This window comes from Pteropus vampyrus, unplaced genomic scaffold, assembly GCF_000151845.1.
Source record: "Pteropus vampyrus isolate Shadow unplaced genomic scaffold, Pvam_2.0 Scaffold217, whole genome shotgun sequence".
Taxonomy (NCBI): domain Eukaryota; kingdom Metazoa; phylum Chordata; class Mammalia; order Chiroptera; family Pteropodidae; genus Pteropus; species Pteropus vampyrus.
The window spans coordinates 4618369-4641869 of record NW_011888998.1 but is presented as its reverse complement, the minus strand read 5'-3'; the positions used below and the strand labels follow the sequence as shown (position 1 = coordinate 4641869).

The following is a 23501-nucleotide window of genomic DNA, read 5'->3' as shown; positions in this document are numbered from 1 at the left end:
ATAATTTCACTCATATGTGGGATATAAAACATAAAGTAGAAACAAAACAAATAAACTCTTGGAGAACAGTACGGTGGTTACCAATGAGAAAGGAGAGCGGAGAAGAATAAAAAGGGTAAAGATGGTAAAATATATGGTGACAGAAAAAGACTAAACTTTGGGCTGCAAGTACACAATGCAATATATAAATGATGTATTATAGAATTGTATACTTGAAACTTATCTAATGTTATTAACAAATGTCACTCCAATAAATTAATTTTTAAATCAATTATTTCAGCATCATTAGTCAAGGACAGGAAAACTGAAACTAATTTACCTTATCTGTTAAAAAATGCCACCCAAAAGAATTATTTTAAAAATGAGTTTTCCTTTTGTATTTTTAATAGAGCTGTGACCATTGTATCCTGAGACAAAGAATTGCCTAGGAGAATCCTACAGTTTCATGCCTGCTCTGAAGAGAACTTTTAGAGAACTACCAACTGCATTCCCAGGGTACTAAGATGCCAAAGTCTAAAGCTTAGGAAAAACGTTAGAATAAACTTCTGTAAAGCTTACTTTTGTTTTTCTCATTCCCTTTCTGCCAATCCATGCACTCCTTCTCTCCACTTTTCAAGATCTCCCACCATGACAAAGATACATAAAAATGGAAAAGTTTCTTTTTTGATATTAGTCAATATAGTGGTGGTGGTAGTGGGGTGTGTGTGTGTGTGTGTGTGTGTGTGTGAGAGAGAGAGAGAGAGAGAGAGAGAGAGAGAGAGAGTATAAAATTCTGAGTTCATATATGATTGACTCTTTAAAGCAAAATGGTAAGCTCTTTGAAAACAGAAGTTGTGGCTCACTTTTATATATCCTATTCATTCCCAGAGTTAGTTTTGCACTTGAGAACCTCTATCAATAACATTGCCTAATTGAATAACTAATGATTTTTAATTTAAAGTGCAGGATGTATTTCTACTCACTTTTAACTATCAACACAACCAACACCATCATCTCTAACCCTCTAATTTCCCCATTAGATAGTAATTCTCAGCTCCAGCTTTAAAAATTCTTTTATTGTAGAATCACCAGAAACACTGAACTTCATATTCTTATGAACCCTTTTTCCATAGCTTACCAATCCACACTTAAACATTTACCCAAGAAGTTTTATTTTTTCCATTTTTTTTTTTTTTGCTAACTTAATTTACTACTTTCTCAATGCTTCCCCAAGAATCCTATCTTGAACATAATCCCACAGTTAGCTTTGGTTCTTCCATTTTTTTTTCATAATTCTATCTCTCTAAGTTCCAAGTCTACCTAAACGTTTACACTTGAATCCTTATTTTTGTTTATTTTTTTAACTTATGTGTTTTTTCATCCATATTAGATGAATTCAGAGCCCGCCTTCTATAAATTTCTCAATTTGTCTCAATACAAGACTCAGTTTATTTTAATTGGTACATGTAGTGTGTTTGACAAATTATTTGTTTGATTATTTGATTAACCAAAAAAATCCTGATGTTACCAAATGTATGGCTTATGACTCTACAGATCCTCAAGGTCCCTTCAACATAACCCTGACCCTCCGGATGATCCTCCTGAGAGCCTCTTTCAATTCCTTGGTACAAAGAATATAAAAAATACGATTGAGAAAACAGGTAAGAAAAGCACACACCAATGTAATATCTTTGTCTATGTCTTCAGATTGATTCTCAAGTGGCTCTGTATAGACAATGAAGGCAGAGCCAAAGAATAGTGTCACTACAGTTATATGAGAGAAACAGGTAAAGAAGGCCTTGGCACAGCTGGCAGCTGAGGGCATTTGTCATAGCATTCAGGATACCCCCATAGATTCCTCAAATTAGCACAAGATTGTATGTGTTGATTATGTAAATCACTACAATATGGACTTGAGCATGCTAGCCTGTGTCTATATATGCCAACTTCATTAGTGGTGCCAAGTAACAAATGTAATGGGCCACAACTTTCAAATCAAAGGAGATAGAGGCTATGAGGATGGCTGGCACAAATGCAGCTGTGAAGCCAGCCACTCAAGTGATCTCTGTTAGACATAACTGCTTTTCTGCTCATGAGAGTGTGGTAGTGGAACGGGCAACAGATGAAAATATAGCAGTCCAGTGCCATGACACCCAACAAATAGCACATATTCAGCCCAAGAAAAGGAAGACATACAGATAGGAAAAGCATACAGCTGATGGGTTGTGTGAACATTCATGGAGCAAGGTATGCAGCAGTGTGGGCACTGTGATGTTGGCATATCAGAATTCCAAGAAGGAGAGGACACTGATAAAGATGTACATTGGCATGGAAAGTCCAGAATCTGCCTGAACCAAAATGATAATTAACAAATTTTCTGACAGGGTGAAGAGATAGATGCATAGGGTTCCCAAGAATGCAAAAGATTGTAGGGTTTTAGTGGGAATGAAATCAGCAAGGATAAAATTCTGAGTTCATATATGATTGACATGATCCATGATTCCTGAGAATGAGAGACAAAGACAGATGAACTATTTTAGGTTTCTTCTTGAGAAATTTCCTCAAAGCCTAAAATTATGTATAAGCCTGAAAATAACTTACACATTATCAAATAGACTTCCCTCACATTTCAAAAGAGATACTGAAGACCAGAAGACATAAGCAATTTGCATAATATCACAGTCTGTTGCTGACAGTTGGAGTATAGGTCAGGTTTCCTGCTTTACAGCCCAGTATGTTTTATTGTATAGAATGTAACATCAGAGCCTCAGGTTCTAGAACTTTCTCCCACATAGCACACCAGAAACACGCCTATCCTTACAATCCAAATGAAATATTCCATGATTCTGTAAAACATCCTTCTGTAGCATACCCCCTGTATCCAATAATCAGTTGTGCTAAACTGTGGAATAAGGAAACAAATATTTTCTAAATTTTACTGCTAAGACTCCTTCAGGGAGCCTCTCTGTAATTCAAGAATGTTCTCAGTAAGGTCTGAAGAAGGAAGAGATGGGAGAAGAAAGAAATATGAAAACACTTGGAAGAGTTCCTCAGAGCTCAGAGCCGTAGGGCCAGAGGAGGAATCAATGAGTAGACATGGTGCATATTAAGAAAGAATTCCCAAAAGAAATTATGTATCAGATCTCTAAGTGTGTGTGTGTGTGTGTATGTGTGTGTGTGTGTGTGCACGCGTGTGCACACATTGATAAAGTCAGAACCCTGCAGTGTCAACCTAGAAGGACTTTAGTATAAGGAAAAAACATTCTTTGAAAATTGGCTTTTTAAACTTGCTTTGCAACTAGGTCAAAATGAACATTGAGCCTGGTCATTTCTTCTCTCTTTGCTTCAACTTTTTCTTCTCTTAAATGAAGATGTTTAAATAATTGCCTTATAAAGCCCCTTGACAGCTCTGGTACTCTGTAATTTTCTAAAGCCACTTAAAAAAGTTTTGAGGGCAAGGATGGAGATAGGTGGTCTATATCAATGTACCAAGAGTTTTCACACCACTCATCTAACATATAACACCTGTAAAAGGTCAAAGCCCTCTCTTAGTCTTTTTCTTCAGCTAATCTTATCTCTACTACAACACCCCTGCCTACTGCCTGACTGTTTTGATAACATTCAGACTTGTAGCTTCTTGTTCAGTGTCACTTCTACTTCCAATATACTTCCCTTCTTATATTTCATGTTCCTGCAAATGTTGGTCTCCTTGCTCTTTGTTCCCTGGGGTTGCTGAGTGTGATTAGCTCTCAGTAGGCATTCCTCTGAGAAAAGATGTTTGGCACAAGAAAGTGAAGGCAATCAGCTCTATTTCTCAAATGATTTTGTTCAACTCTGCAAACTTGATTGTTGGGCTCTGGAATCCAATTTCAGGGACATTGGCTTTTTTGGTTTGCTAGAACTTTCTGCAAATTCCACATAGCTTTGTATGGAGAGAGAAAACCCATAATGCATAATCTTATGCACACATGGAGAGTAACACCTTGAGCACCCCATAAGTGAGTGTCATGTTTAAAATTTTACCTTATGAGGAGATTTCTCATCCAACTTCTCTTTGTGATAACCACAAATCTCATTATCCTTATGAGAACAATCACCATGAGTACCACTATCATTTCTGTGCTGACCATCTCCATTACTCTTATCACTGCCTCTTCTTTCATTATGTCCTCTATCTCTCATTCATTGGCTTAATAACCTTTTATCAAATTCTAAAGCACTGCTCTAAGTGCACTGTTTTAAACCTGCATTACGAGTATTGCTATCATTTCTTATACCACTACAACTACTATTACATGAAGACTTCCTCATGAGGCTTATCTACCTTTTTATGATCACTTTTATTTATATCCATATAATCAATATTTTCATCAAAAGCCCTGAAATTAGCATTTGAGCTTTGACCTCATCTGAGTATTACATGCAAGCATCTACTTAGATAAATATGCAATTCAGAAAATAATAGAATAAAAGCATTTTTCAATTGGAAGTAATGCATTTGAATCAAATATACCTTTTTCTTTTTTTTAGAATCAAAGGTGGGCACAAAATAGTTGTTAAATTAAATTTAAGATAAAGAGGTAACCATAAAAGATGAACAAGTACTGAAAAGAAGGAAATTGTTGAATATTCTGTGATCCAGTTGAAGAAACTTCCTGCAGGAGCTGGAGATTATTGAAAAAAATGAAAAAAAGGTATTTGTTTCTGAGAGTACTAATATTACTTCAGGTTTGGAAGAGTTTTTAAAAAACTCTCAAATATTTAGACAATCAGAGAGTCTCATTGAACCTCAACCAGCATTGAGCCTACATCCCACTTCATGTGAAACACTTGATCTTTCTCCAGGATGGATAGTTGCAACTGCTATTTCACTAAATTACTGCATCCTCCACAGTCTTGAATACCAAAACACACTCTTTGTTTTTATCTTCGTTTCATGGATTTGAATAGATTAGCCAGCTATCTAGTCTCTTCAACTGAATAATTGTGCTGTACTCAGAGTGGCCACTTCATTACTTATTTTTAGTTCCTTATAGATTCATATCACATTGGTTTTCCTAAAGCTTCCTTTTCTGAACCAGACTCTGAAACAGACCTGCTTCTTCCTTTGTAGTGTTGAATTGTTTATCTGTATGTCTTGGCATTCATTGAGGAGATAAAAAGCTATCAATGTTATGTAAATACCTGAGCATAGGAACTGTAGACATTACCTAGAATCAGTAGTGCAGAAATCAGAAAAATATACTAAAGAATTAGAGCCTTCCAAATATAGTCAGGCCTTTCCTAGCCAAAATAAGTTGTTTCTTCTTCACGTCATTAACTTTTAGTAGAAAGTGCTTACCTAGCATTTATTCTCTCTCAGAAATGGAGTGAGAGAAGAAATAAGACCTCATGACTCCATTAAGTAATGATTTTGGGAGAAATATGGCATCTAAAACTATCTTTACTTAAAACTTAAGTGAAAACGTAAGATTCACATGTTTGAAAATTCACAGTATCATTGCTAATATTTGAAATAAGTATATGTTTATTAAAAATTAGAAATGAACACATTATTAATTATTTCAAGGTAATGGCATTATAAGTGATTTTAACATTTTATTCATCTAAACATTTTATGTGCTATGTTTCTATGTAATGCATTCTTTAAAAATTGATTTAAAGGTTAGAAAAAAATTACATCAAGTATAACCAAATAATATGAGAAATATAAGAAATGACGGTCATTTATTCCTTTATTTAAAACATCTTTTAAATCTTTTTTATGCCCAGGCCTTATGCTAGGAACTGGGGAAAATGAGATACATAAAGCACAGTCCTTTCCCTTAAGATATTTACTGTAGAGTATGGGAAACAGGCCCTCAAATGAGCCAATTACATTTTAAAAGTACATAAATATTTTAAACATAAGACAAAGTTTCAACCTCATACACAAGTAAATTTGAAACTGAAAACTACAAGATACCATTTCTCAGTTTTTATATTTACAAAGGTCCAAAAGTTTGAGAAAACACTTTATAAAAGTCACTGCAGGAAAACAAAGTCACTATGGGATATACTTTCCTCCACTCCTGGTGGAAAATCTAAATGACATAATCCTTTTTGAGAAAAATTTAGAAATATTTACCTAAATTACATGTGCATTTACACTGTGATCCAGAAATCCCATTTCTAGGAATCTGTATGTAGAGATATGAAATGATGTATATACAAGGTTATTTATTGTAGTTCTATATTTAATAGCTAAAATCTGAAGCAGCCCAAGAGTTCTTCAATAAGGACAAGTTAAACATAATTAAATACAATGGAGCTATTTTTAAATACAGGAAGCATTCTCTACAGGGAAATGAAAAGATCTCTAAGATTTCTTATTAAGAAAAAAAAAGCAAAGACAGAAAAAAGCGTGCAATATGAAGCCTTAAACTTAAAAATGGGGGATTATAAAATATTCTTATATGCGAATTTTGCATATAATAACATAATCATAGAGGAAATATTATTAAGAAAGATCTATCGGGGTTAGGATCAGGAACAGAGAGAAGCAAATAGATTGGGAAATTGGAGTAGCAAGACTTCTCTATGTAGATATTTTTAGATTGATTCGATTTTTGAACCCTCTAGTTGTATTATTTGTTGAAGCAAAGAAATATTTAGAAAATCATGTTAAAGAGAGGTAAATAAGGGTAAAGGGGGTCAAATATATGGTGATGGAAAGAAATTTAACTTTGGTGAACACACATGCAATATACATATGATGCATTACTAAACTGTACACTTGAAACCTATATAATTTTATTAACCAATATCACCACAAATAAATTAAATACATAAATACATACATACACACATACATACATATATACATACATACATACAATTATGTTAGTTCAGTGGTGTGCTGTGGTCATATGTTTTTGTTTGCCCTAGACAACTCTGATATCGTACCTGAGTTGTTATTGATAACACCTTTGTCTGCTCTCTAATGTATTTCAGTTTGGACAACAAACCATATAAACACTCTATGTGATAGAATTTTAACCTCAATGCTAGTACAGTGTATAATCTGATTATAGTGTATTTCATTCCTGGCTTATTCTCTCATCTCTCCTGCTAGAATCGTTGTCCAAATGTCACCAGGAGAGAAGCAACCATAATTTGGGCCTTATCTTGGGCACTTATGCACCCTAAAGCATTGCTTCTCAAACTTTTTTACCCACACATAACACATATAAAAAGTGATAAATGTGTAGAGAACCCTTAGGTGAACAGGAAGAGGCAATCGGTCAGGGACACCAATTCCCTCATGCCCTACCTGACACTTCAAAGGGCATGCATTAGGGGTGGAACATCAGTTACTCAGCATTCCTGTTATATATATCAGTTGGGAACCCGCGCTAAGGATGATCTTAGTGTCATATTATAAAGGAAAAGACCCAGGAGTTTGCAAGAGAGAAAAGATTGTAAAATGAAAGACAAGGGGAATTCAAAGCTATAAATAGTTCTAAGAAAGAGACTATCTACTGGTGGAGTTTTAGGAGAGGTACTTACTAACTATTACACTCATTTGACTGTTAAGAGTCTATTCGTTCATTTATTCATTCGTTCATAAATGAAAATCAAGCACTGTACTAAAAGTTAATGATGCTGCCTTGAGTTGTTAACTATTTATGTCTCCAAAACAGGATTGTAAGCCCCCAGACTTGCTGCATGTTATAGACTCCACAGAGATGAGACTCATAGTTCTATAAATTAATGTGTTATTAATTAAAGCCATTGCAAGGATAAGGAACTTCCAACCATTCTTTGGTGCTGCCACCTCAGTAGTTTTTGTTTTGCCCACCACAACCACTACCTCAGAAAGAATTGTCAGAGTGAAATGAGGTGCAAGAGGAGAGAAAAGATCAGAGCTTAAATACAATAGACTACACAGGCCAGCAGAATGCAGTACTGCATTTGCATTTAGGGAAACAACATATACTTCATGAGAGCAGGAATCATTCCTCATGTTATGCAAAGCTGACTTTGGAAACTGATCAAAAGAAGATGCTTCACTTGGAATGTTAATACTGACTTCATACATAATAAAAATGGGAGATCGATCGATCTATCTATCTATCTATCTATCTATCTATCTATCCAAACTTTCTCAAGAAATCCTCACTATAGATGTATGTGAAAACTTTTGAAGTAATGATAGTTAAGATTTAATAGTGCTTAAGTTTCCATTATTGTCTTCATTTTACAGATCAGGAAACTGAGGCACAGGGCAGCTGTGCATTGCTGAAGATCACACAGCAAGTAAATGGTGGAACTAATGCTTGAACCCAGGCAGACAGGCATCAAAATCCACACTCTAACTGCTATACTGCCCTGTCTCTGAGATGATGAGTCTAATTCACGTATTGAAAACTTAGCATGTGTTATTTCATTTAACTTTTGATCTCTTTATCATATAATTTTTTTTTTTTTTAAGAAAGACAAAATCGAGGTCAGAGAAAAATTACTTTCTTTTTTGTCTGGGACCACTTGTTGGCAAAACTTGGATTTGTAACAACCACTTTTGCTCTCTGTTCTGGATACTTATATTATACCCATCTGAGTCTAGTTCAGATCCTGCTTTCCTTAAGAAATGTTGAAATCATGGAATTAAACTCCCTAAGCAGGAAAGGATGTATGCAGTCATCCACCCCCAGCCTCTTCTTTGGCAAATGGAAAGAATGAAGCTGAGAAGATCTTGAAAAGGCCACCAGCCCGCTGAAGTGGATTTAGGATTAACTTCATGTCTCTTTACAACAAGTCCAGTAATCCTTATAATTTCATTATGTAAATATTGGATTAAGTCTTCCTTTTTCAGAGGGATCCTATGAGGATTAAATAAAAAATGCATTTGAAAGCAGCTATCACTGTTTCTGATATAAGGCAGACATACAAAAATAATAGTTTATATCTTAGCACTTACTTATATGAGAATGAAAAGTAGGCAAAGTATTTAAAACCTATACAATAGCCTAATCTCTGCTGAGATTTTGGTCCTGTCTTTCTCACTAATTTTCTAACATCCTTTGGCAGGTATTTGGCCTTCAATTCACACATCACTAAAGTATGGAAATTGAACCTGAGTGTTTCAATCTCTGCTCAATAGAGGAAGTGGCTGGGGAATGGGGAGAGAAAAGAGAAGATAGAATGTGATCAGAGCTTTAGGTCCATATTTTTATTCAAATTTCAAATTTCAATCTGCTTTCTAATTTGTACATGTGTCCTTTATATACAAGATTTGCAAAGCATTTGGTTTCTCTGCCGCTCGTTTGTTGTTTTCGTTTGGCTCCAGATAATTTCTAAGGTATATTTCATGATATTAAAAATAAACTCAGACAGCACCCTTATTTCCAATACCCTATTGCCTCATTAGAGAGTAATTATTCTCTCTAGCTTCCAGCCTTATTCCCAATAGGCTCATTCTCTCCTCCACTAAGCTACCTTTGATCACAAGATAGACCTGGATCACTGAAATCTACTTTGATAAACTTTCTGCCCATGGATCACTGCTTAACATATGAAATTTACACAAGTTATAATTTTAGTCTTCTTGTTCCCAATATTGTTTTTCACATTTTCAATCTTTCTCTGAGAATTCTATCTTGACGAAAATGTTCACTCTAAGCTTTAGTTGGTCTTCTTTCTCCCAGTATGGCATGAAGTCATAAATTCAGCAAAACAGTCTCTGATTTTTTTACCTCCTTGTGTCACTTCTCCCCCATTACATTAGGATGAAGTCAAAGACATACTTCCTCTCTCTTTACATGTTCGAACTCTGATAAATCCAGGACTGTCTTTTTGAGTGGGTGTTTGCAGTATGTTCGACAAATAATCTGACTGATTCTTTCATTGATGTTTACTTTTACTCTGACAAGATGATTAATTAATCAACTGGATGAATTCTACAGTTACCAAAAAGCTGGGCTATAATAATAGAGTTTGTCAGGGTGCCTTTAAAATAGTCCTGATTCTGACAGTGACCCTTTTCATGGCTTCCTTCACCTCCCTGTTACGAAGGGTATATATAATGGGATTGAGGAAAGGAGTAAAAAGAGCATATACCAAGGCAATACATTTCTCCATGCCCTCGGGGTGAATCCTACGTGAGCCCACATAAACTGTAAAGGCAGAAGTATAAAAAAGTGCCACTACAGTCATATGGGAGGAACAGGTGGAGAAAGCCTTTGCACGGCTGGCAGCTGAGGGCAGTTTCACCACAGCTCTCAAGATACCCCCATAGAGCCCCAAAATGAACAAAAAGTTGCACCCAGTGGCCACTCCAATCACTGCCCCATGGACCTGAACATACCAGCTTGTGTCCACACATGCCAATTGTAATAGTGGTGCCAGATCACAAAAGTAATGGGCTACCTCTTTCAAACAGAAGGGCAGAGTGGCTGTGAGGCTAGCAGGTACAAGTGCAGCTGAGAAGCCAGCCACCCAAGTGGCCCCTGCTAACCATAACTGTAACTTTCTGCTCATGAGAGCATGATAGTGGAGTGGGTGACAGATGGCAAGGTAGCGATCCAGAGCCATGACACCCAACAGATAGCACTCAGTCATGCCCAATGAATGGAAGACATACAGCTGGATGAAGCACACAGCTGATGAGATGGGTGAACATCCATGGAGCAAGGTATGCAGCAGTGTGGGCGCTGTGGTGTTGACATACCAGAATTCCAAGAAGGAGAGGACACTGATAAAGAAGTACATTGGTGTGAAAAGTCCAGAATCTGCTCGAACCAGGATGATAATGAACAAGTTTCCTGCTAGGGTGAAGAGATAGATGCACAGGATCCCCAAGAATGCAAGAGGCTGCAGGGTTCCAGTGATAGTAAAACCAGCAAGGATGAACACTTGAGTCCATGTGTGATTGACATGATCCATAATTCCTGAGAACAAGGGAGAAAGATAAAATAACTACTACTTCTGTATTTTTCTTCTCTTCAGAAATTTTTCTAGTTTCAAGAACACTGAATGTGAACAATTAAAAGAAACTTGGATATTATCTCACCAATGGTTCCATTTTGTAAGAGAGGAACTACAGCATCAAAGGTAGAAAAGTTGAAACCATATCCTAGAATCTGCTGTTGACAGGGCTGGAACTAGAAATCAAGGCTCCTGATTGTAGTTCATTTTTTATATGCTATGATATTAGGTTCTAGATGGATTTATTTCCTACTCTGCCATCAGTACAAAAGAGAGAGAAAAATTCCTACCTCTATCTTTCCTATAGTTTCTAATGGTAAAATAAAAGCTATACTTGGCTCTGGAGAAAGGATGGTAGTCATCCTTTAAAACTGACTGTTGAGGCATCTTTCAGGACTCCCCTTCATAGTTTATAGAGTTCTCATGAGGACTAGAAGAAGAAAAGATGGGAAATAAAAGAAATGCAGAAGCTCTAAGAAGTGTCTCTGATATCGCAGGTCCATGATGCCTGAAGATAATTTATTTCAGTGGACACATTATGCCTTTGAAAATATAATCTCCAAATAAGATGTGCACAAGGAATTCTCATGAAGGAAAACCATGAGGTCAGAACCTCCTGGTAGTTTTTTATTTATTTTTATTTATTTTTATTTTTATTTTTTTTAAGAGCCTTACTTAAGTCAGGAATTTGTGAACTTGCTCTGTCACTAACTGGCAATGCATGCTGGGCTAAGCAACTTCTCCTTATATAACCTCAACTTCTCTAAAATAAAAAGTTTTGAACAGATGTTTTCTAAGACCTATGATACAGATAATTTATGGTTCCCTAAAGTCACTGAAAAATGTCAGTGGGTTATGGAGGACATCCATACCTTTGTCCCTAGAGTTTTCCTCCAACATTCTAATAGACTTCACCTAAGAAAGGTCAAAGCCCTTTCCTTGTCCTCTTCTTCAGCTACTCTCATCTCTATTGTAGCACCTCTGCCTACTACCTGACTGTTTTGATGGCATTCAGACTTGTAGCTTCTTCTTCAGTGTCACATCTACTTCCAATATACTTCCCTTCTTATATTTCATGTTCCTTCAAATGTTGGTCTCCTGGGTGCTCCTTGCTGTGCGTTCCCTGAAGTTGTCGGGCGTGACTATCTCTCAGTATGTATTCCTCTGGGAAAAGATGTTGGGCACAAGAAAGTGAAAGCAATCAGCTCAATTTCTCAAATGATTTTGTTCAACTCTACAACCATAATTGTCAGGCTCTGGAATCCAATCTCAGAGACATCGTCCCTTCTGGGTCACTAGAACTTTCTGCAAGTTCCACATAGCTTTGTATGGGGAGAGACAACCCATCTTGCATAATGTTGTGCACACGTGGAGAGTATTACCTTAAGCACTCCATAACTGAGTACCATTTTTAAAAAATTCTCCATGCAAGGAGATTTTTCAATCAGCTTCATTTCTACTCAACTCCTAGATTCTACTTTATCTGGAACACCTGCCTTTCTCTAGGATGGATGTTTATCATTGCCATTTGATAAATTGCTTCATTCTCCAGAGTCCCTAATATCAAACACCTCTAATTCCAGTCTTGTTTATTGATCAGTAAGACAGATTCTGAGACAAACTTCCCCCATGCTTTGTAGTGCCCAATTGTATTATCATGGCTTCTCATTACGAGTATATTACAATGGCTGTGGGTTTACCTTCAAAAAGCAACTAATTTGACACAAATATGTGTTTCTAAGAGGCTTATACATGAACTCAAATCAGTGCAAAAAAGTATGATAAAGATTTAGCATTGGATATGAATTAGGAATGAGGAGTTTGAGTTAAAAGTAGCATGAAGAGAGAAAAGTTGAAATGTTCCATGTTTAGGCTTTGCTTGGCTGAGAAAAATGTTTATTTTCTTCTCATACAATCCCCAAATGTAGAGCATGCTCACTTAATATGTATTCTGTGTTAGAAATGGGGCAAGAGAAAAGAATAAGTTCTGATATTTTCATCAAGAAATTCATGATTTAGAAAAAGAGACAACTAAGAGTTCCTGTTGTACTGTTAAGTGAAGAAAGTAGAATTTCAAAAGCATCAGAATTTGACAATATGATTGTTGATATCTGAAAAAGGTTGGAAATGATTAGAAAAATAAATAAATAAATGTTTTGAATTACTTTTACAAGTGATTTTTTTATTCTTCTAAACATTCTGCATTATGGTTATATTTATTTTTTATTTTTGTTAAATTTATTTTGGTGACATTGGTTAATAAAATTATGTAGGATTAAAGTGTATAATTCAATACTATATCATATGTATATTGTATTCTGTGTTCACCACCCAGAGTCAAACCTCCTTCCATCACCATATATTTGACCCCTTTTACCTTTATGTATCTTCTCCCCACTTTCCCTCTGATAACCATACAATGTTGTCTGTGTCTATAAGTTTTTATTTGTTCGTCTTATTGTTTGTTGCTTTTAGTTTTATATTTCAAATATAAGTGAAATCATACGGTTCTCAACTTTCATTCAGACTTATTTCGCACAGCATGATAATCTCAAGATTCATCCATTTTGTTGCAAATGACAGTATTTTATCTTTTCTTATGGCTGAGCAATATTCCATTGTATATATGTACTGCATCTTTTTTATCCAATCATATATCAAAGGACACCAGTTATTTTCATATTTTGGTCACCATGAATAATGCTGCAACGAATATTAAGGTGCATATATCTTTAAAAATAAACTTTTTTTTTTTTTTTTGGAGTAGATATCCAGAAGAGGGATTGCTGGATCATATGGTGATTCTATTATTAATTTTTTGAGGTACCTTCATACTGTTTCCCACAATGGCTGTACCAATTAATTTTCACCAGCAGTGTTTGAGGGTTCCTTTTTCCCCATAATCTCTCCAACACTTGTTATTACTCGTCCTATTGATAATAGCCATGCTTACAGGTGTGAAGTGATAGCTCACTGTGGTTTTGATTTGCATTTCCCTAATAGCTAGGTGAAATTCAGCATCTTTTTATATGTCTGTAGGCCATTTGTTTATCTTCTTGGGAGAGGTGTCTGTTCAGGTCCATTGCCCATTTATTAATAGAATTGCTTGTTTTGTTGTTGTCGTTGTTGAGTTGTATAAGTTCTTTAAATATTTTGGATATTAGCTCCTAATCGAAGATGTTGTTTGCAAATATCTTCTTCCATTGAGTTTGTTGCTTCTTTGTTTTGTTGATGGTTTCTTTTGCCATGCGGAAGGAAGCTTTTTAGTTTGATGTAGTCCCATTTATTTATTTTTGCTTATACTTCCCTTAACTTTGAGATCAAATTCATAAAGTCATCCCTAAATCCAAGGTCCATGAGTTTAGTACTTATGTTTTCTTCTATGCAATGTATTGTTTCAGGTCTTATATTTAGATTTTTAATTCATTTTGAGTTAGTTTTGGTGTATGGTGACAGATAGCAGTCTAGTTTCATTCTTTTGCATGTGGCTTTTCAATTTTCCCAGAACCATTATTGAAGAGACTTTCATTTCTATCTATATTTTTGGCTTTTTGTTGAAAATTATTTGCCCATATATATGTGGTTTACTTCTGGGCTCACAATTCTCTTCCATTGGCCTGTGTGTCTGTTTTTCTGCCAGTACAATGCTGTTTTGATTATCGTCACTTTCTAGTATAATTTGAAGTCAGGCAGTGTGATACATCAGAACTTTTTTTCCCCTTCAAGATTACTTTGGCTATTTTGGGTCTTTTGTTATTCCATACAAATCTTATAATTTTTTTGTTTTATTTCATTTAAAATTGGCATTGGGATTTTTCTGGGGTTTGCATTAAATCTTTATATTGCTTCGGGTATTATGGCCATTTTAACTGTTTTTCTTCTAATTTATGAACTCAAAATATCTTTCCATTTCTTTGTGTCATCTTCAAGTTTTAAAATAATGTCTTATAATTTTCAATGTATAGGTCCTTCACATGCTTTAAGGTTATTTCTAGGTCTTTTATTCTTTTTGGTGCAATTGCAAAAGGAATAGTTTTTTTTTCATTTTTTTCCCTGAAATTTTACTGTTAGTGTATAGAATCACAATTAATTTTTGTACATTTATTTTGTATTCTGCGACTTTATTTATTTATTGTTTCTAATAGTTTTTTTTTTTTTGGTGGAATCTTTAGGGTTTTATAAGTAATATTGTTTTCCAGGAAAACAAATGTGATCCAAAAGTTAGAAAATATGTTATCCAAAGTATCTTAATAATATGAGATGAGAAATCACAGTGATTCTGTCATTTATTCATTAAATATATTTATTAAATGCTTTCTATTTTCCACACTAATACTATGGAAAGTATGAGATGCATAAAACATAGTCCCTTTCTTTAAAATGCTTACATTGGAGTGGCGGAGACATTTAAAATACCCACAGGGCACCGAAACATATTAAAGATGTTCAACCTAACTCATAATGAGATGTATGCAACCTAACTCATGATGAGATACATGCAAATTTAAATACACTGAGATACTTTCTTCACCTTTAGATCCACAAAGATACAAAATAATGAAACACAATTTGTTGGCATAGTTACAGAAAAAAACACCTTTTCATACATTGTTTATAGGAGTATAAGATAGCATAACAAATTAGAAAGAAAATTAAGCAATAGTTATGCATACTACATATTCACTTGTGCCCAGCAGTCACACTTCCAAGAATCATTTAGCTATGTATGGGCATAGATATGAAATAATGTATACACAAAGTTATTCATTGTAATTCTGTTCGTAATAGCAAGACTGGAAGCAACACATTAGCCTTTCAATAAGGGACAGTTGAATTAAACACACAATGGAACGGCATGGAGCTGTTTGCCAAAATTCAATTTCTACAGTGATATAAAATGATCTCCAGAGATCATATAAGAATATTTATACTTACTTGTTTTTGCATAAAGAAAAACTATATGGTTATAAGAAACACCAATGAAAGTTGTTTCTTACTGTAGGGATGAGGGATGGCAAGAGGTAAAAAAGGTCATGTGAGCTGGGGTGGAGAAATATTCTCCTACATATACAATTTATAAATTATTTTGATTTTTAAAACAATGTAGGTATATTATCTATTAAAAAATATGTTTGACTTTGGGCAGTAAACAAATAATGCAAAATACAGGTAATGTATTATTGAATAGTACACTAAAAACCTATATAATCTTATTAACCAATGTAATCCTAATAAATTTAATTAACATGAATAAATGAAACAAATATTTATTTTTAATGTACATGTCAATACACTGACAGAATGCATTTACATATCCTGATTTGCCCAAGTGCATTCCGGTTAATGTTTGTTGTCCCAGAATAATTATGAATACTGCCTTGCTTCATTCTTTTTTTCCTGGTATTTTTTTTATTTGATAATTTTTATTTTTTAATTACAGTTGACATACAATATTATATTAGTTTCAGGTGTACAACATAGTGATTAGACATTTATATAACTTACAAAGTGATCATCCCAACAAATCTAGTATCGATCTGGCACCATAAATAGTTAGTATATTATTGACTATATTCCTTAGGATGCTATACTCTACATCCTAATGACTATTTTGTAACTACCAATTTGCATTCCTTATGCTTGTCCTCTTTTTTATCCATCCTCTAATCCCCTTTCCATCTGGAAATCATCCAAATATTTTCTGTATCTGTGTTATTTGTTTTTTGTTTCTTTGTTTATTTCATTCTTTAGATTCCACATATAAGTGAAATTACATGGCATTTGTATTTCTCTGTCTGTCTTACTTCATTCAGCACAATACTCTCTAGCCCATTCATGTTGTTGCAGATAGCAAGATTTCATTCTTTTTTATGGTTAATATTCCATTGCATATATATGTACCACCTCTTCTTCTTTTTTAAAATAATTAATTAATTAATTTACTTTTATGGCAACATTGGTTAACTAAATCCAATAAGTTTCAGCTGTATACTTTAAAAATAAGGCGTATATATATTTACACAGTATGTTCATCTCCCATAGTTAGATTTCTTTCTGTCACCACATATTTGACCTCCTTTATCCTATCTACCTTCCCCTTCCTCTCACATCCCCTACTCTCTGGTAATCACTAGTCTATAGTCCATGTCCACGAGTCTCTGTTCGTTCTGTTCATTTGTTGCTTTTAGGTTTATATCCCACATATAAGTGATATCATGTGGTTTCCAACATTTTCTGTCTGGCTTATTTCACTTAGCATGATTATCTCGAGGTCCACCCATGTTGTCGCAAATGGCAATAGTTCATTTCTTCTTATGAATGGGTAATATTCCATTGTATATATGTACCACAGCTTCTTTAGCCAATCATCTATCACAGGACACTTTAGTTGCTTCCATGTCCTGGCCACTGTGAATAATGCTGCTATGAACATCGATGTGCAAATATCATTTCGGATATGGGTTTTCAAGTTTTTAAGGTAAATATCCAGTAGAAGAATAGCTGGATATGGTAGATCAATTCTTAGTTTTTTGAGGAACCATCATACTATTTCCATAGTGGCTGTACCAATTTGCAGTCCCACTAGCAGTGTATGAGAGTTCCTTTTCATTTTAATGAAATTTTTTCCCATCATTTTGCTTTTAGTCTCTGTATGTTTTTTGACCTGACGTGAATCTCTTTTAGGCAGTACATGTGAGTTTTTTTTTTTTCTTATCCATTCAGCCACTCTGTCTTTTGATTGCAGCATTTAATTCATTTACATTAAAAGTAATTGTTGCTAGATATGTAGCTATTGCCATTTTATTATTCATATTTTAATTAAATTTATTGAGGTGTATTGGTTAATAAAATTATATAGGTTTCAAGTGTACAATTTAATAACAAATCATCTGTACATTGCATTCTCACCACCCAAAGTCAAATCTCCTTTACTTACCATATATTTGACCCCCTTATTATATTATTCATATTTTTTATCTTTTTAAAAAAAAATCTTTTAAAAGAGTCCCTTTAACTTTTTAGGTTTGGCGGTGATGAACTCCTTTAGCTTATTCTTGGCTGGGGAGCTCTCTATATGTCCTTAGATTCTAAATGATAGCTGTGCTAGGTAGAGTAATCTTGGTAGTAGGTTCTTGCTTTTTATCACTTGGAATATTTCATGCCAAGCCCTTCTAGCCTGCAAAATTTCTTTTGAGAAGTCAGCTGACAGTTTTATGAGAACTCCCTTGTGGGTAACTAACTACTTTTCTCTTGCTGCTTTTAAGATTCCCTCTCTCTCTTTAACCTTTGATATTTTAATTATAGTGTGTCTTGGTGTGGGCCTTTTGGGGTGCATTGTCTTTGGGACTCTGTGCTTGTCAGGTTTGTATGTCTATGTCCTTCACCAGGTTAGGGAAGTTTTCTGTCATTATCTCTTGAAATGGTTTTTGATTTATTGCTCTCTCTCTTCTTTTTCTAGTAACCCTATGATGCAAATGTTGGTGCACTTCATGTTTTCATAGATGCTTCTTAACTTTTCTCATTTTTTTGGATTTGTTTTCTTGTTGCCTTTCAGATTTGGTGTTTTCTGCTACTTTATTTGCTCCAATGCTGGAGCTAAGAGTGGAGCTAAGAGGAGTTCCTAGGACTCCAGCAGCACTCTGTTTCAATCAGCCACCATAGTTGCTGCTTTTCACAGCCAGAAGTTATGGGAACTTCTCCCCTCAGCACTGGAATTCTGGACTGGGGATCCCATTGTGGGGCTGGACTCCTCATTCTTCAGGGGAGACCTCTAAAGCCGAGATATCCCTCCCAATTTTTAACTGCCACGGAAGAGTGTAGGACTAGCCCCTTCAGCATCTCTGCATCTAGTAACAGTCTCAACATGGCTTCTTCTGTATATTCCTAGTTACAGGATTTCTGTTCAGCTAGACTTCAGGAGGGTCTCAATGATGATCTGTAGTTTAGTTGTAATTTTGATGTGGTAGTAGAAGAAGACAAGCATAGTATTTACCTACTCCTCCATCTTGTATTTTTTTTTAATGTCCAGATATGTCCTTTGTTTAATTTTAATACTTTGCTTGTGCCTCGGCATACTCTTAGTCTTCCCTTTGAGTAATGTAGTCCTGACTCAGAGGCACTGCTATACTATCACACTTCCGCTGAGCACTCACTGGGATAGATGGTCTGTAATTATCTCTTTCCTGCTTCATTCCTAAAAATATTTCAGCTTTACTTAGATGACAAACTATATAAATGCCATAGATGATAGAATGTTAGCTTTGTTTCTACTTTGGAATTAGTGATCTGAATATATATGTATACACACACATATATATATTACTTTTTGAATATGTATGTATACATATGTACATTACTCTAAATGAAGAGGAATGAGTGAAATAAGTATATATATTTTTTATTTATCTAAAAATTTGTATTATGAACATATGTATATGTAATACTGTTTTCTCAGAAACAAAATGTGGTTCGACAATTAGAAAAGGTGTTATCAAAATAGCTTATGTAATATAAGAGGAGAAATCACAGTGATTGTGATATAATATATCTCAATACACTTCTTATATGAAATATATGTTTTTATGCTTAACACAGATATATAGAAATAAGTATGTGTATATAGTATATATAATACATATATATATTATATATAATACATATAATATATACTTCTCTTATTATTATCCTAGACTGACAAAACTAATGTCAACATCGAAGAAGGAATGAGCCAAAGAATTGGCTCCGAAACGTCCACCATGATGTGTCATGTTGATGCATTGCATTTTTTTACATCATAGCAAAAGGGAAAAATAATGATATTTGTGTGACACACTAAAGTAAACAGAAAGACTGCTTGCTGACAAATGCAAACTGTAGTTTCCTCAGGCTGTAGTTTCCTCAGGCTGTATCTTATCATTCAAGGGGTGAGATGCAGGGCCATCAGTAATTCAGCTCACCTAATATCTGTATTTGTTGGAAAGCTCTGGTTTTAGGAAGATATGAAGGGAAAGACCTCAGAAGGTTTTAGAGAATAGAAGATTGTGAAATAAAAGGGGAGGTGAGTTTGGAGCATAAAACTAATCTAAAAAAAGGGGTTAGGGAATGACATCTGGTGAGGTTATAAGAAGGATGCTTAATCTATATCACCCTCATTTGATTCTTAGTAGTCCAATCATTTACTCATTAATTTATTCATTTATTCACAAATGAATGAATATACTGAGCTCCAACTAGAAATCAGTGATTCCTTTTGGACTGCCACCAGGCAATGTGCTGGCCAAGTAGTATTTTGTTGCCTCCATAACCATCTCTCAATAAAGCAATTTGAAATAACCACAGCACAGGAGAACAGGAAGAGTAAGAAAGAAAAATATAGGGCTCAAAAAGCCATGCATTGTGGATAGTATAAACTTCATCAGGGCACAGAAAAATACACGGAATGTTCTAGTATGACCTTGAACACCTAGCTCTAAAGAAGGTGCTTGATTGGGAGTATTACCCATTCTACTGACTCACATGTGACAAAAATGTGAGGTATGTGTAAAATTAGCTATGCTCAAGGAAAAAAATTCCCACTGCAGAAACTTGTGTGGCAAATTTAAAATAATAAGGGCTATCTTATATGTTATATTTATTGTTCTGTTTTACATGTGTAAAATAATTTTACCCTATCACAAAAATACTTTGAATAAGGTTATTCTCTCCCCACTACACACACATTTTATAAATGAGAAAATGAAAGAACAGAGAGGTTAAGTACATTGTCCAAGGTCATGCCTAATAAAAGTGGTAGAGGTAATGATTAAATTCAGGCAGACAAGCTTCAAAGTTGCTTTTCCAACCATTACATGGCCTTTCTGGAATAATAAGGCTTTTTATTGTTTATAGAGTACCTCTTAAGAGTCAGGAACACTTAAGCACTTAGCATATGTTGTTATATTTAAACTTGATAGGACTGTTTAGTGGAAATCATTACAAGTTTTTTTTTTTTTAACATAGGAAAATGGCTGTTCAGAGGAGGTTAAATTATTTTTACTCATAATTGTATAGCAAAAAAGTGATAACACTGGGATTTGGATCAACCCCTTTTCTTCTCTGTTCTGGATATTCAGATTTTACTTATCTAGATCTAATTCAGATCCCACTTTCTTCAAGGAATGTTGCAATCATGGAATCAAAACTCCCTAAGCAAGAAGGAATGTGAGTAGTCATCCATCCTCAGTCTTTCATTTGGCAGACAGAGAGAATGAGGCTGAGGAAGTCTTATCAAGGTCACTAGCTCATTGGAGTGAATATAGGGTTGAATCCATGCCTGTTTACTATAAGTTTAATAACCTTTCTATTTATATTTTACGAAAATATAATTAAAAACAATTTTACGCATCATGACCCAAACAGTGACCTTTCTCTGCCACGTTCCTGTCCTGTCTTTGTTAGTAATGAATTCCATATCCTTGGCCGATCATGTCACCTCCTTTGCCTTCAATTCACTCATTTGAAAAGTCAGAATACTAAACTAAATCATCTCAGCAGAGGAACTAGTTGAAGAGCCAAGGAAGAAAAGAGGGTATAGGGAGTAGCCAGGGCTTTAGATCCCCATTTTTACTTTCTATGCCAGTCTGTTTTCTACTTCGTACTTACCCACTCTATATGTTATGTTTCTAATGCCGTGTTTGTTTGAAAAATATGGAATTAGATAATTTCCTGAGTGTTGTCTTTGATACTTCAAGAAATCTGGATCTGCTTCTTGCTAGTGTTATGCAGCAATTGTTGAACTAATATGAAGAAAGAAAAAACATTCCTAGTTCCAGGTTGACTGTCTACTTGTGACAGACACAGACAAGAGTTCGTTCCGAACAGGTAATATTATTCAGTGTTCTTACTCAAAGTCAACAAGGCTAGGGCTTCAGGCATATGGACTGATGTCCAGGAACCAAGGGCTGGATAATGGCCTAACTTAATTAAAAACTTCTACTACTGGTAAAGGACAGAGACCATGAGGAAATCTAGACAGGGTCTGAGACCCCTCATATACTAATGCATCTTCTGTTTGCTATCTAATGCAGAAACTGTGTACTTTAAGAGACTAAGGATTAGTCTTTATTTTTTTTGTCTGTTTTAGCTAAATTTTTAAAAAATAAATTTATTTATTTAAATTAGTTTTAAGCATACAGTACATTGGTTAGACATCTATAATTTTCATAAAATGATCCCCCCAATTGCTTTTAATAAAGCCAGGTATCATAGAACAAGGAAGGTAAAATCAGGGTAATGATGAGCTCTAACATTTTCTGAACCTATCATCTTAATTGTGTCTCCCACTTATCCTTCCTTATATGCCTTCCTCTCCATTTATTCTGGACAGTTACTAATTATTGAATTCATTTCCCTATCTATCTTATGTTAGTCTTTCATTTAAAATGCACTCCTCTGCCTCCCCTCACCTAGGCAAGAATACTAGATCTTTTGTGTGTGTGTGTGTGTGTGATCCTAGATTAGCCATATAGCCTTTCTGAGCCTGTTTCCTCATATATCATTTTACATATCCACTTTAATGGGTACACAGATAGTATTACTGCTATTAAAACTAATTTATTGGAGGTAAACATGTAGGTATTAAATTAAATTACAGATGGCTGGTTTGAATGGACTAAAGGATTGGGTAATTTTGAATGTCATTTCATCTGTTCTTAATAAGGGCTAGAAATCCCCTTACTGATGCAGTCTCTGTTCTATAGACTGAGCTCCTAGAGCCTCAGTTCTCTACTTGAAAAATAGGGAATAATTGTATGCAGCCTGTCCTGCCTTGCCACGGTGGGGAGATATTGTTGAAATGTGTGAGTGCTTGGTGAGTATTAAAGAGCTATACCAATGTATGGGACCTGAAGGAATTCTCTACATGGGAAGGAGTTCAGACAGAATGGGCATCTACCCAGAAGCCCAACAGCACAAGATGATCCTAGCAATATTTCAACAGTGTTCCAAAACAGATATTGAATATCTATTCCCCTCCTTCTCAGTTAGATCTCAGGCAGTTGTATCAAACATCCTTATACTTAGTCAATCCAGGCTTTTGTTTCAACTTCCCTTTGGTCAAGCAGAGGAGCCTTGGAACAATTGCTGAATTATTACTGCCACACACAGCCTGTTCTAAGGACCTGAATGCTTAGATATCCCACAGGGAAACATACAGCTAAGGGAATCCTCCCACAAAACTTCTCTTCTGAGCAACTCAAGGGAATACAGCAAAGCACTAACAAGTTTGCTAATGGAAAGGCAAACAAGCTGCTTAATTGAGCTGGGGAAGCCAAAGGGTGAGACAAGGTTCCCAGGAGGGAGATGTGCTTATTTAATGAAGCATAGCCTGAACTTCAGTAATTATCAGCATTTTCTCTGCAGAGACCTCCTCTTACCTGTGTTGTGGAGTAGGGAGCTTTGACGAGGTCCCAGTTTTCTCCTATTGCCTTCCTCAATTAATACTAATTGGGAACATGAGAATGCAGACCAGAATGAAAGCAGCTCCAAAATACAGTTTTTCTGGGAGTCCTTCCCCTTCC

The 23501-nt window shown here is 35.1% G+C and overlaps 1 protein-coding gene and 1 pseudogene across 1 annotated transcript; both read right to left on the bottom strand.

Moving 5' to 3' along the window:
• Window positions 1-1537: 1537 nt before the first annotated feature.
• Window positions 1538-2477, bottom strand: LOC105300762 (annotated as a pseudogene).
• Window positions 2478-9957: 7480 nt separating this feature from the next.
• Window positions 9958-10902, bottom strand: LOC105300761 (olfactory receptor 6N2-like). Its single transcript, XM_011373119.1, has one exon. It carries the CDS (start codon window positions 10900-10902, stop codon window positions 9958-9960), a length of 945 nt encoding a protein of 314 aa, XP_011371421.1.
• Between the last annotated feature and the right edge of the window lie 12599 nt (window positions 10903-23501).